Raw genomic sequence first — 16,126 nt, forward strand, 5'->3', positions numbered from 1 at the left:
CACGTCTCAGATTAGATGTTCAAATGCTTTAATCTTGCTGTTGACCGTATAAACGCTCATGAACACTCACTGAGAGAGTGGCTGTTCCAGTTCCTCTAGCCGTCACATTGAAGTCCTTGTTGATCTCCACCTGTTGAGTGAACGCAGATATTATCAGAATAATCAAATCCATGATAGTAGAGATACCTGAAGGTTTCATTGACCAACAGAGGTGGGTAGTAACGAAGTACATTTACTTCGTTACATTTACTTGAGTAGTTTTTTGGAAAAATTGTACTTTTAAGAGTAGATTTGAATGTGGGTACTTATTACTTTTACTCGAGTACATTTCTAATGAAAAAACTGTACTTTTACTTCGTTACGTTGGGCGACGTTCCTCTCGTTACTTTATTTTAATGCAATATGTGTTGTTAAATGCGTAAGTGCGATGTATCTTTTTTCTGGGCTTGAGCGATGCTCAATTCACAAATGAATCACTCTTTTGAGTCGATTCTGTTCAAAGACTTCATCAAACAAGTTGGCAGATCTGTCTAAATCGGTTTGCGAATCAGTTTGAATGATCTGTTCAGTTCCTGCACGCACTGAATCGTCTGAAGCGATTTCAATTCACACTCGACTCGGAGTCGTAACAGGAAGATTTAAGGACATCAAGAGCGTTGGATGAAGTGGCCGTGGACCTACAGTACAGTCAAGTGAGAGCAAATCTGCAAATACATCATAATTTGCCAGCGATGAAGATCTTTATTAGTTGAACATCTTCGTAAGCTGTCTGTGAATGAATGATTCCACAGGACGATATATTCGATTTCATTTCACTCAGGTAATACATTTTACAACCAAACAGATTATTACGCCATGATAGCACTACTGGAAAGTATGACATTACCCGTTTTTTGGACATATACATTAATTTATACATTAAATAAGCTACCATTGCCCACAGTTTATGAACACCCGCCATCACGCGGTAGTTTGTGTGTATTGTTGCGCAGTGGCGTGCGAACTCGGCTTGAAAACGAATGCCTTTAATTGCCTGCCGTAGACACAGTTAACCAGTTTAAACATGCTTGCAGAAATATACATTTGATTATATTTTGGAGAACCGACAGAAGAAGATTCGTCGATGTACTTTTTATTTTATTTTTTTTTTTGTGTTCAGATATTCAGTAGGCTAGCAGTCATGAGCGCGAGCACATGTGAAGAGTTTTAACTCTTTCTTCTCTGTGTCAATTGCATGCCTTTGAATGCAACACTCTGCAGATTCACTTTATTTCGACATTGTCTAATAATCCAAATGTAGTTGTATAAGTTATATTACTATTATACAAACCAAAGGACAGGCAATGATTTTCTTTTTCGGGCTACAGATGGGAGAAAATGCTTTTTGTTGCAAAGAGAGCCAATCTACTTATGAAAATAATAGTCATTTTATAAAAATAAAAAATCGAAATAATATAATTTTATATATATGACGACTTCAGATGCAAAAGCCTCTAAGTACCATCTGAAATTTTCTTCTAAAAGAGCATTTTTATCAAGCTTGTACGTTTATGTTCAGTTATTTCACTTAAATGGCAATGAAAAGTACCTATTAAATTGTCATTAAAGTGAAATTACTGAACTCAAATATACAAGCTTGATAAAAATGCTTGTTTTAGAAGAAAGTTTCAGATGGCACTCAGAGGCTTTTGCATCTGAAGTCTTCTTCATATATATATACAGTGCCCTCCACAATTATTGAACCCCCTGGTAAATATGATCAAAATTGGCTGTAAAAAATAAATCTGCATCGATTATCCTTGTGATCTTTCATTCAAAAAATGTGCAAAATTCTAACCTTTCATTGAAGTAAAAGAATTGAAAGTGGGGGGAAAATCACATTATGAAATAAATGTTTTTCTCCAAAACACGTTGGCCACAATTATTGAAACCCTTTCATTAAATACTTTTTGCAATCTCCTTTTGCCAAGATAACAGCTCTGAGTCTTCTCCTATAATGCCTGATGAGTTTGGAGAATAACTGACAAGAGATCAGAGACCATTCCTCCACACAGAATCTCTCCAGATCCTTCAGATTCCCAGATCCATGTTGGTGCTTCTCCTCTTCAGTTCACTCCACTCATCAGGTCAGGGAACTGGGACGGTCATGGCAGAAGCTTCATTTTGTGCTCCACAACACATTTTTGTTTTGATTTTGATGTTTGTTTTGGATCGTTGTCCTGATGGAAGATCCAACCACGGCCCATTATAAGATTTCTAGCAGAAGGCGTCAGGTTTTGATTTTTTATCTGTTGATATTTGATAGAATCCACAATGCCATGTATCTGAACAAGAAGTCCAGGACCTCCAGCAGAAAAATATGCCCACAACATTAAAGATCCAATGGTATATTAAATTGTACACATGGGGTACTTTTTATCCTTGTGTTCACCAAACCCATCTAGTGTGTTTGCTGCCAAAAAGCTCTGTTTTAGTCTCATCTGACCACAGAACCCTGTGTTGTTTGAAGATCCAGTCGTGTCTGACAATTAAATTTGCTGGAATTTGTTTTTGGATGAGCGAGGAGGATTTTTTTTAAACCCTCCCAAACAACATGTGGGGATGTAGGGGTTGTTTGATAATTTTTTTTTTAGGCTTTCTGACCCTAAGACTCAACTAATCTCTGCAATTCTCCATCTGTGATCCTTGGAGAGTCTTTGGCCACTCAAACTTTCATACTCGCCGTGCATTAAGACAGTATAGACACACGTCCTTTTCCTGGCAGATTCATAACATCTTTAGTTGGTTATAACTTCTTAATTATTGCCCTGATGGTCAAAATGGGGATTTTCAATTCTTTAGCTATTGTCTTACAGCCACTTTCTATTTTGTGAAGCTCAACAATCTTTTGCTGCGCATCAGAACTGTATTCTGTGGTTTTACTCATTGTGATGGATGATTAAGGGGATTTGGCCTTTGTGTTTCCTCATATTTAAACTCCTGTGAAACACAAGTCATAGCTGCACAGCAAAATCCCCAGTGTTAAATTAACACTCCTCAGTGTTTATATGTGTCCACACTACAGGGTGTTAAAAATTAACACTGAACAGTGTTGAAGTTAATGAGATAATTAAGTTAACACTGAAGCAGTGTTGAAGTTAATGAGCTAATTAAGTGATTAATTAAGTGATGATTGGCTATTAGTGGTGACACCTGATGTTAATAAGCAGACTCACTGAAGGAAAGAGAAACAAGAACAGAAAAAAGAGAAACACAAGAACTACTGACTTCGAGTCATTACACATTGTTGCACTTATTATTACCAGTTTGACTTTATTTCTGTCAAACTGACTTTTATTACTTTATTTTCTTTTCTACATCGACAAAAGTTGTTGAGATTTAACAGAAGTTTAGACGGTATTGTTTTATGGAATTTTTCTTTTCAAGTTACCATTATGGTGGTCAGTGTTTGCTTTAGTTGGGCTCTTGACACTTTTCATATTTCAATATTAGTTTTTCTCTGGTTGCTGCAACTCTGTGTTTATAAAGCACATTTGTTACTGCAAGAGAAAACATGACTTGCTCACAATATGTTTTGATGATAAAAACATTATCATGTAGTGTCCTGATTCACTGTTGTCATTCAGAGTCTAAATCTTTGACTATATGCTTGATGTCTTGTTTTAGTATTGGTGGTTGTAGCTCTGAGATTCTACAGTTTGAGATCCAACAGCAATATAAAAATTTTTTGAAAATACTTTGAGCAAAGAAGTTACTGTGTTTAAACACACAGACATCAAGAATCAGCATATGAGTCTCAACAATGGTGACAATAAACAAACTAGTGACAAACAGATCAACTCTGAACATCACAAAACAAGCTACTAAAGTCAGAACAAAACAATAGCAAAATAAAAGCCAACAGAAAAAACAATGAAAATTACAGGACAATTCAGCTGCATAATTTATTCATGCTGCAATGCATGATGTCAGCCATTGATGCGTTCTGATTGGTGGCTCCCATCATGCATTGCAACATTAAGCATTTGTTTGATTGTCACCATTGTTGAGATTCATATGTAGATTCTTGATGTCTGTGTGTGATTTTAAATCATTCAGATCTTTAAAACATTGCTGGAAGTAACTACTGTAGTGAAAAATTAATAAAACAATTGGATAAATCAGTTTATAATGATGGGTGACATCATTGAAACAGGTCACTAGTAATTTCATCATTGAAACATAACCAGGGCTGAATTTCCAAAAGCATCTTAAACTTAACTTGATTGAAGACCAACTGCAACAAATGGTCTATACGATCAAATTAGGCTTGCGATGTTTTCAGGAAACACAGCCCAAATCATAGTTTCTCTTGCCACAACACATATGCTTTATAAACACAGAGTTGGAGCAGCCAGAGAAATACTAATGTTAAATAATAAAGTGTCAAGAGCACAACTAAAGCAACCACTGACCACCATAATGGTGACATGAAACGAAACACTCCATAAAACATTACCATCTAAACTTCTGTTAAATCTAAATAAGACCGTGTGTAGATGTATGACAGAAATAAAGTCAAACTGGTAAAATAATAAGTGCAATAATGGCTCGAAGTCAGTAGTTCTTGTGTTTCTCTTTTTTCTGTTCTTGTTTCTCTTTCCTTCAGTGAGTCTGCTTATTAACATCAGGTGTCACCACTAATGGCCAATCATCACTTAATTAATCACTTAATTAACTCATTAACTTCAACACTGCTTCAGTGTTAACTTAATTATCTCATTAACTTCAACACTGTTCAGTGTTAATTTTTAACACCCTGTAGTGTGGACACATATAAACACTGAGGAGTGTTAATTTAACACTGGGGATTTTGCTGTGTGGACAGTTTCATGTTCCTAGTCACCCTGGTGTACTAAAAAAGGTAAATATTAATGGGAATATACTTCAGAGATATTTTACTCGTAAAAAATTCTAGGGGTTTCAATAATTGTGGCCAACATGTTTTGGAGAAAAACATTTATTTCATAATGTGATTTCCCCCCACTTTCAATTCTTTTACTTCAATGAAAGGTTAGAATTTTGCACATTTTTTGAATGAAAGATCACAAGGATAATCGATGCAGATTTATTTTTTACAGCCAATTTTGATCATATTTACCAGGGGGTTCAATAATTGTGGAGGGCACTGTACACAGCAAAAAGTCCAGTGTTAAATTAACTCTCCTGGGAGTTTATATGGCTCCAGAGTCAGTGTTAAAATATGAGTGTTAAATTAACACTCAAGAGTGTTAAAGTTAATGAGCTCATTAAGTGATTAATTGAGTGATGATTGAGCATTATTGAAGACACCTGATGTTAACAAGCAGAATCACCAAAGGAGAAAATCTAATTTTTTAAGACACCATTATGGTGATCAGTGTTTGCTTTAGTTGTGCTCTTGACCCATAAACTGTAAACATTAGATTATTCTTTGGTAGTTGTATCTGAGTTATAACTGCCAGATGAACAAAGAGAAAAGTTGATCAGGTGGTGTTGGTTATGTTGTGACATAATCATAATTTGACCTGAATCACTGATCTCATTTAGAGTCTAATCTCTGACTTAAATGTATATTGTTGATTACAGCATCACAGTGATTCAACAGCATAATATCTTTTTTTCTAACTAAGGATTTCTTAAAAGTAAAACAAAATCTTTCTTTTAGGCACACACAGATGTCAAGAATCAGTGTATGAATCTCAACTATGGTGACAAACAGAATATTCAATTAGGAAAAGGAAATTAGTAAGACAATTCAGATCATAATTTATTCATACCGCAATGCATGATGGGAGCCATGAATGAGTTTTGATTGGTGGCACCCAGAATGCACTGCAACAAGCTTTATTATTGTCACCATTGTTGAGAATCACAAGCTGATTCTTGATGTCTGTGTGTCTAAATAAAGTAATTTTCTAAGTCTTTTTATCAGAACAATTATTTTGGATTACATTGATAATGATAAAAATCATTTGCTGTAGAATCACAGGCTGTTGTATATCAGCAAGGTAAATCTGACTCTCTAAATGAGAGTTGATATTCAGGGCAAATTATGATTATCAAATCATAACCAACACCACCTGATCACCTTTTCTCTTTGTTTATCTGAGAGTTATAACTCAAATTCAACAGCCAAACAAAATTTAAAGTTAAAGCTTTATGGGTCAAGAGCCCAACTAAAACAAACACTCATCACCATAACGGTGTCTTAAAAAATTAGATTTTCTCCTTCAGTGATTCTGCTTGTTAACATCAGGTGTCTTCAATAATGGTCAATTATCACTCAACGAATCACTTAATTAGCTCATTAACTTTAACACTCTTGAGTGTTAATTTAACACTCATATTTTAACACTGACTCCGGAGCCATATAAACTCCCAGGAGAGTTAATTTAACACTGGACTTTTTGCTGTGTATATATATATATATATATATATATATATATATATATATATATATATGTAATCCGAAGTAAGTTACTCGCTACTTGAGTAGTTTTTTCATTGGATACTTTTTTACTCTTACTCAAGTAACTATTAAGATTATTACTTTTACTTTGAGTAAATATTTCTATAAGTACTTGTACTTTTACTTGAGTACAGTTTTTGGGTACTCTACCCACCTCTGTTGACCAAACACAACACTTGGACAGTTAATTTGACATAGACAATTAAAAATGATGTATGCACAGCAAAAACTCCAGTGTTAAATTAACACTCCTGGGAGTGTATATGAGTCCACACTCAAGAGTGTAAAGTGTTAAAATATGAGTGTTAAATTAACACTCAAGAGTGTTAAAGTTAATGAGATAATTAAGTGATTAATTGAGTGATGATTGATCATTATTGAAGACAAGCAGAATCAAGCAGAATCACTGAAGGAGAAAATCTCAAATTGTAAGGTACCATTATGGTGATCAGTGGTTGCTTTAGTTGGACTCTTGAACCTTTTATGTTTACTTTATATTTTGCTTGTCTGCTGTTATTGATTTATAACAGTCAGATGAACAAAGAAAAAACGTGATCTGATGGTGTTGGTTATGTTTTGACAATCATGTTGTGATATGAAAAACTAAATAAACTTATTGAGATAGTTTGGTTTAACTAGTTAATTACAACAGCTCTGTGATTTTACAACATATGATTTTCAGTATTTTTCATATAATCAAAAATATTTAATAAGCATTGTTCTGATCAAAAGACATTCAGATAAATTCATTTAAAACACAGACATCAACAATCAGCCTGTGAATCTCAACAATGGTGACAATAATAAAGCATGTTGCAGTGGCTGCCACCAATCACAACTCATTAATGGCTCCCATCATGCATTCCGGCATGAATAAATTATGATCTGAATTGTCTATGTAATTTACTTTTCCCTAATTGAATATTCTGCTCGTCACCATTGTTGAGATGCATTGACTGAATCTTGACATCTGTGTGTGCCTAAAAGAATGATTTTTTTTTTCAAAACAACTTTTAAGAAATCCTTTGTATTATATCTAAAATTCTGGATATTTATGCAGAATCGCAGTTATGCTGTAACCAACAACATAAATTTAAGTCAGACATAAGGATCTTAATGAGTTCAGTGATCAAGTTCAAATGATGATTGTCATAATATAACCAACACCATCAGATCACGTTTTTTCTTTGTTCATTTGACTGTTATAAATCAATAACAGCAGACAAGCAAAATTTAAAGTAAACATATAAGGGTCAAGAGTCCAACTAAAGCAAACAATGATCGCCATAACGGTGGCTTACAATTTGAGAGTTTCTCCTTTAGTGATTCTGCTTGTTAACATCAGGTGTCTTCAATAATGCTCAATCATCACTTAATTAATCACTTAATTATCTCATTAACTTTAACACTCTTGAGTGTTAATTTAACACTCATATTTTAACACTTTACACTCTTGAGTGTGGACTCATATACACTCCCAGGAGTGTTAATTTAACACTGGAGTTTTTGCTGTGTGACAAACAAAAAATCTCCCATAATACAACTAAAATTTATTGAAAAATTGAGCAGGAACAATTTGAACAATGTAGCATACACTCTCAGAAATAGGGGTACAGCATGAGTCCATTTCTGTCCCCCAAGGTACATATATGTACCTTTTTGAGGGTCAAAAAGGTACATATAAGTCCCCAAGCATTAAAAGGTTCATATATATACCGTTTCTTTTAAAGGTTAAGGTACAATATCAAAAGACAGACTTTTTTTTTTTTTTTTTTTTAAGGTTTTAATGATACCTTAATCATTTAAGGAAGATTTTAACTTATCACTATATTTGAGTATAATAAATAAAAGTTTTGTAAGTCAATTTACTGATATTAAATCATTATAACACAGCAAAAACTCCTGTGTTAATTGAACTCTCCTGGGAGTTTATTTGGCTCCAGACTCAAGAGTGTTAAAGTGTTAAAGGTGCAGTGTGTGATTTTTAGTGACATCTAGTGGTGAGATTTGCGAATTGCAACCGGTCAATAACTCGCAGCCTTTCCTTCAAATTGCAAACTCAAATGAAAAGCTACGGTGGCCGACGTAGGATCAGAAGATGTCATCGTCTGAGTCAGTAGAGAGTAGCAAGTCAAGCAATGAGGTATCTCTATATTATATTTTTTATTAAATTATATTTACTTAATTATTCAGTAAAACCACATGTTATTGCGATTGTTATTTTTACTTGTTTATCATTGTGTTAGTCTTTTATTCACTGACTTTACCATAGCTTGTTTCCATGCTAGTTAGTATAAGATAAGAGCATCAAAGCAGCTAACTTAGGTAAGGAGAAATAGCTAACGTTACGATGTCCGAGGCGTCATTCAGACAGCATGTTTTTCTCCACGTTTGCAGAGTCAGGGACAACCTGAGTATTCTGCTGCGTCTTTTTCTGCTGCTTCTCATTCAAGTTAGTGACGAAACGCGCTCTGTAGCCCTGTTTGTTCGCTGTCGGCTACGGTAGAAACATGACGTCACGATATGTCGACCTTCATAGAAGGGGGTGCCCGCGGTTATGTAGATATAAATGGCTCATTCTAAGGTAATAAAAACATAACGGTTCATTAAGTAAGGTTTTTATACACCACTGAAAACATAGTTATGGATCTTATATTGCATTTCTGTCAATAGATCCTCAGAAATATCACACATTGCACCTTTAAAATATGAATGTTAAATTCAATCAAGATTGTTAAAGTTAATGAGATAATTAAGTGATTCATTGAGTGATGATTGAGCATTATTGAAGACACCTGATGTTAACAAGCAGAATCACTGAAGGAGAAAAATCACAATTTTAGTGACCATTATGGGGATCAGTGTTCGATTTAGTTGGGCTCTTGACCCTTAAATCATTAACTTTAGATTTTGTTTGGCTGTTGTATCTGAGTTATAACGGCCAGATGAACAAAGAGAAAAGTTGATCAGGTGGTGTTGGTTATGTTGTGACATAATCATAATTTGACCTGAATCACTGAACTCATTTAAAGTCTAATCTCTGACTTAAATGTATATTGTTGATTACAGCATCACTGTGATTCTACAGCATAAGATCCAGACTATTCAAAATAATCTAAAGTATTTCTTAAAAGTTGTTCTGATAAAACAAATCTTTCTTTTAGGCACACACAGACATCAAGAATCAGTGTATGAATCTCAACAATGGTGACAAACAGAATATTCAATTAGGGAAAGGAAATTAGTAAAACAATTCAGATCATAATTTATTCATACCGCAATGCATGATGGGAGCCATGAATGAGTTTTGATTGGTGGCACCCAGAATGCACTGCAAAATGCTTTATTGTCACCATTGTTGAGATTCACAGGCTGATTCTTGATGTCTGTGTGTCTACATAAAGTAATTTTCAAAGTCTTTTGACAAGAACAACTTTTAAGAAATATTTTGGATTATATTAAAAATGCTGAAAATCATTTGCTGTGGAATCACAGGCTGCTGTAATCAACAATATACATTTAAGTCTGAGATTAGACTTTAAATGAGTTCAGTGATTCAGGCAAATTATGATTATGTCAAAACATAACCAACACCACCTGATCAACTTTTATCTTTGTTCATCTGGCAGTTATAACTCAGATACAACAGCCAAACAAAATCTAAAGTTAATGATTTAAGGGTCTAGAGCCCAACTAAAGCAAACACTGATCTCCATAACGGTGTCTTAAAAAATTATATTTTCTCCTTCAGTGATTCTGCTTGTTAACATCAGGTGTCTTCAATAATGGTCAATCATCACTCAATTAATCACTTAATTATCTCATTAACTTCAACACTCTTGAGTGTTAATTTAACACTCATATTTTAACACTTTAACACTCTTGAGTCTGGAGTCATATAAACTCCCAGGAGAGTTCAATTAACACTGGAGTTTTTGCTGTTGGACCTCAAGGTACATATATGTACCTTTTTGAGGGTCAAAAAGCATTAAAAGGTACATATATGTACCGTTTCTTTTAAAGGTTAAGGTACAATATTGTACCCTTGAGGGTACAGCCCCAGTGACAAGCCATTGTACCCCTAAAGGTACAATTATGTACTTTATTCTCTGAGAGTGTATGTAGAGCCAGCCCTGATTGGCTGCTTGAATCTCAGTTTAAAAGAACGTCCAGTTCGCGGTCTTTCTTTCTTTTGGCCATCGGTGGAGAAGAAGTCATAGCACGGTTACTCATGGTTCAACCGAGGAGGTCCTTCAGAAAATATCAGAAGCAGGCATAGAAGTAACCGTCGTCGAGATGAAATGGACTTTCAGGCAAATGACACTTACTCAGATGATAATAATTTATATGTCACAGTTAGACATTGAGTTTAAAATGAAATGTTGGAAAATGTGAAAATGAAAAGGATTTAACAAACTCTGATTTTAATTCAGCGTGTGTGTAATATATACATATCATTATAGTCAACGATTGTACCCTGTCAAAGCCAATTTTGTACCATTTTTGAAGGGTCCATTTTTGTACTGTTAAATAAAGGTACAAAATTGTCACCACAGGTACAAGACTGGTCTCTTAAGGTACAAATCACAAGGGTACAATATTGTACCCTTGAGGGTACAGCCCCAGTGACAAGCCATTGTACCGCTAAAGGTACAATTATGTACTTTATTTTCTGAGAGTGTATGAGCAGTTCATTCATTCTTTGGTTTTGAATTAAGGAATCATGGCTCGTTGAATCTAAAACCATGGACATTCCTTATGAAACCCAAAGCTTTTAGCCTCTGAACTCATGTGTAAATCAAACTCTCTGCAGGCTAACTGACCAGCCTGGTGCCAGCATGACTGGGTTTAGATTGCTTTATGACACCCCGGAGTGTTAACAGACATTACAAACATTCCAAAACACACACACACACACACACACACACAAACGTTTCTTTACACTCATCATGTAAGTCATTACTAAGGTGTTTTTGATAGGTTTGTGCGTTACATGACTGGTTAGCCCTGTTATGCGATGGTTATGATTTTCTGAAATGTATTTTTGAGGAATGTTTCTCCCATTGGAATCGAATCTTGTAACCCGACCCCAGTACTAGGTTATAGACTTTTTGACCCCCAGGCTGCAGCCCAAAGCTCCTCTGCAAGAGAGATAACGGGGAGCCAACATTCCAACGCACACACATACACAAACTTTGAACATTAAACTTAGAATATAAGCATGTCATTCTTCATATACTCCTGTGTTTTTCCTAGGTTATATTCACTTCGTTTATGACATTCATTTGAAGGAACGAACTTTTAAATGCTTCTATTTGTGCATGTGATTGTAACTTTGTATTACTATTATCTTCAGGTGACGTTTTTGATATCTCTGTAATTCTCTCAATCTAACGGAGTCGAATTCCGATAGCAGAACGCAGCAATGTACATTGTTTTACACATTTCATATTTGGTGAGCCGAAAGGCTTAAGTCAAACACCACTTTAACTCAAGCCAGGAGGCTGTTCCAAACAAACAAAGGAATCTTCCTGCTCGAAAATCTTGGGAGATGATTTGCTTTCCCTGCAAAAAGGGACGTGGACGGGATTCCCTCAAGAGACGGGACTTCCCTGTTTCTCGCTCTCTTCCTCTCCGGTCAAACTTCGGGAAACACCAACTTCGGCTTCGGCCACCGTCTCCGGACGCGCACCTCCGCGTCACTCCCGACCTTTCTTTTCTTTTTCTTTACTAAGTTTTTTTTTTCATATTCGCCTCTCCCTCCAAGAGGGAGATGAACTCTGAATCATGTCGTTGGTAACTTTACGTTCAGTGAACCTTTAAAACTTCGCGCGGGTCTGCTCACACCGGAAGACACGCACGCCTTCACTCAGAACGACACACGCGCCTTCGGGTGTCAGCACAACAGACCACATGCAAGCATCGAAATCTAAATGGTGTTTAACAGGTTGTATATTCCATTTTTCAAGGTGATCTGATTCCTTGTTTTCTGTCAAAGGTTACTGTCTGTGATTTTTGCCTAACTGTGATCTTTCTCTGATCGCACATGTTGCTTTCACTTTCGCTCGCTCATCCTTTCTCCATCTCTCATTTTCCGATCTCTCTCTCTCTCTCATCATCTATTATCCGTTTTGTCTTGTATTGTTTTTTTTACTGTTTGTATTGTTATATGCATACTTGTGTAAATTGTAGAATTTGTATTCCTTAGTTCGATGTAGTAATTAGTTCAATTATTAAAACCATTATATGCTTGATTGTTTCTGTCTAAAATGCTCATATAACCAAGTCAATGAGATGTTTCGATCTTAGCAATTCTTGTTACAATTTAAGTAACCTAATTTTACAAACACAGAGTGTTTTTTTTTTTTTTTCAAGGCCAGAAAAAATACTCTTTCTTGCGTTTGTAAGAAGGATAATTTTTCTTGAGAGTTGATAAGTTAATCTTACGGCCGTTTTGCTGGACAAACCGATTGTTTGATAACTAAATTAATTCCATTAAAGTCATCTCATAAACTCGATCTGAGATAAGACTATTGATATATTAATGACGAACCATAACCCGTTGTGGTAGTCATTCATATACGAACGATCTATTTTCAGCTTCGATAATTTAATGTAACTGTAATATGCAATATATTAATCATATTCATGATTAATTATTAAAATTCCCTATAGATCATTTGAGTTAATGTTAATGTACTACACAGTGCAGTTACAACAATCTTGATGAGTTTCTCCTCACCTTGTCTGACCGTGTAAGATGCACATTGTCTCTTTTAATGGTAAATCTGACAGGTGTGCTTCTTCCTGCCACTGACAGCTCCACGTCCAGATTGAAGTTTTGTTGGTCCTTCACCTGCGTGCGATACTCTGCCACGGCCTGGAACACCATGATGGTCGCCTGGAAAGTGCAGAACAGCATTCAAAGACAAGTTCTGCATCTGTTTATCACAGTCAGATGATGAGATGTTAGTGTACCTGTGTGGTGCCATAACCACCATAATGAGACTGTTGTGAACGCAGCCAGAGCACTGCCTCTCCTGCTTTATCAAAGTCTTTGGCCTTCACAAGTGCCAGCACAGCATAGGCCGTCGCCTCCAGTGAGTGATGATGCTGTCCAGCGACAGTCCAAAACCTACCGGCTGATTCAAACACAAAACGGGGATAAAAAAACAGGTGTGGAGATGAAGCTGGAGCGTGAAGGGAAATCTGTTATGCTGATCCAGACCATCGAGATTGATGCTTTGGCTTATTTATGAACTATTTGTGTTGCTGTTGCCTCTCTATTCATTCTACTGTTATTGACACCAACAGGCAGCGATCATTACACCACAAAACTTACATAATTCTTTCAGAATTTCCACTCTGGTTTATTTTATTGTTCCATGTTATATGAAGCACAATACATTTGATGACTTGTTGGTGTGACTGACCTTTTCCTTGGGTGGAATGTTTCATCAAGATCTCTTTATTGAGTTTGTCAGCATTGGCCATGGCGTAGGACGTCATTGCAACAGCGTAAGGATTGGTCAGTTGTGGAAGTCGACCTTCTAAGAATGCAACAGCCTTCCTGATACTTTCAGCCAGACTCTATAAATTGTGTGTACGATGTTAAAATCAACAGGAAAAGTGTTTTTATGTTTTTGGTAAACAAAACAGTTTAAGAGGTTAAACCCAAGAGAAAAAAAAAATCAACTGTTAATTTACCATTTTATAGTTTTTAAAACAGTGGAAGAGCTGTACTTACACCAACTGATCCAGCACAGATCTCTCTGCCCTCTTGCATGGCAATCACAACAAAGGCCGTCAGAGAGGCATCGGCATCTTTACCTTGTACATCACCCTGGAATAAAGCACAAATAAACAGTATGTTGCAGTAAAAAAAACAAAAAAACATGCTTTCATAATAAATCTGCAAATGTAGCCCTTTCTACTAGGGTTATTAATCAGTGGTCACCAAACATGCATGAGTTTAAAATATTATAAGATGTATATTATATACTAATGTATATTATTGCAATTATTACAAAAATGTTAGCAGTGTTTTATAATAAATAGTAATATTAATTATAATTTTATTTGGGGTTGGATGCAACAGTTTCCCCCCCATAAAACAAACATTTTATTATCAAAATATCAAATCATATATATATATATATATATATACCGTATTTTCCGGACTATAAGTCGCACTTTTTTTCATAGTTTGGCTGGTCCCGCGACTTATATTCAGGTGCGACTTATATATCAAAATTAATTCAGACTGAGATGAACCAAGAGAAAACATTACCGTCTACAGCCGTGAGAGGGCGCTCTAGTTGGCGGAGTTGTTCAAAAGCGACACCAAGGATGAAGAAAATGATGTGGAATGAGATCGCGGGAGCTTGGTGAACTTGTTTATTGGTAACTTGCTTGTTGGGCTCGCTGGCTTATGTTAATTTAGCCTATTCAGCCTCCCAGGTATATGTTCTTAATGTTATCGTGTAGCTGAATAACTGTTAATGTGTTGCGTTAACATACCGGACACCTAACGTTATTCAGCCTGTTGTTCTGTGTAGTTGAATAACTTGCCTTTCCAGATTAAATGTCTGTTCTTGGTCTTGGATTTTGTGAAATAAATTTCTAAATAAATGCGACTTATAGTCCAGTGCGACTTATATATGTTTTTTTCCTCTTCATGACGCATTTTTTGACTGATGCGACTTATACTCCGGAGCGACTTATAGTCCGGAAAATACGGGTATTTTTTTTTTTTTTTTTTTTTTCATAACTAAAATGTATGATGATCATTGGCTGTGTGATTTTTCTTGGTTTATTAAAATCATGGAAACAAATGTCCTGTGAAATAGTAAAATGCAGATTCTTCAAGGGTTATGGAAACTAACTGCATCTTACAAAAACGCCAAAAACATCTTAGCCATCTTCACTTATGACAAACCAGTTTGACTTTATTTCTGTCAATTCTCAATATGTCTTAATGAAAACGTTTCATTTGAAGTCACCATTATTGAGATTCGTGTTTGCTTTATTTGGACTCTTGACCCCTGACCTTTCGACATTAACTTTTCTCTGGCTGCTGTAATGGAAAAAAAAATGTATGGGTAAAAAGACAAGTAAAAATATGATCAGGTGATTTTGTGTATCTGTTGATCTAGTGGCCTGAACCTCTAATCTCATCCAGTGTCTACTTTTTTAATATGTGACCCTGTACCACAAAACCAGTCTTATGTGTAATTTTATTAAAATTGAGATGTATACATCATCTGAAAGCTGAATACATAATCTTTCCATTGATGTATGGTTTGTTAAGATACAACTATTGAAAATCTGGAATCTGAGGGTGCAGAAAAATCGAAACATTGAGAAAATCTCTTTAAATTTCTCCATTTCTATTGGCGATTGTGCTGCATCCACTCACAAAAATAATTTTTTTATATATTTAAGGTGGGAAATTTACAAAATATCTTCTTGGAACATGATCAATAAAGTCAAACTGGTTTGTCATAAGTGAAGATGGCTAAGATGTTTTTGGCGTTTTTGTAAGATGCCAGTTTCCATAACCCTTGAAGAATCTGCATTTTACTATTTCACAGGACATTTGTTTCCATGATTTTAATAAACCAAGAAAAATATCCA

At 35.4% G+C, this 16,126-nt stretch overlaps 1 protein-coding gene across 2 annotated transcripts in view; it reads right to left on the reverse strand.

Moving 5' to 3' along the window:
• LOC307152096 (complement C3-like) overlaps window positions 1–16,126 on the reverse strand; it is a 138,145-nt gene that overhangs the window by 26,782 nt on the left and 95,237 nt on the right. For both annotated transcript variants that reach the window (XM_079860482.1, XM_079860481.1), the window contains exons 27-31: window positions 14,238–14,333; window positions 13,924–14,080; window positions 13,469–13,632; window positions 13,233–13,391; window positions 71–130 (exon numbers count right to left, since the gene is read on the reverse strand). In XM_079860482.1, coding sequence (XP_079716608.1) covers window positions 71–130; window positions 13,233–13,391; window positions 13,469–13,632; window positions 13,924–14,080; window positions 14,238–14,333 — 636 coding nt within the window. The remainder of the gene's footprint in view (window positions 1–70; window positions 131–13,232; window positions 13,392–13,468; window positions 13,633–13,923; window positions 14,081–14,237; window positions 14,334–16,126) is intronic.

The sequence above is a fragment of the Squalius cephalus genome (genome assembly GCF_949319135.1).
Source record: "Squalius cephalus genome assembly, chromosome: 2".
Classification (NCBI taxonomy): Eukaryota; Metazoa; Chordata; class Actinopteri; order Cypriniformes; family Leuciscidae; genus Squalius; species Squalius cephalus.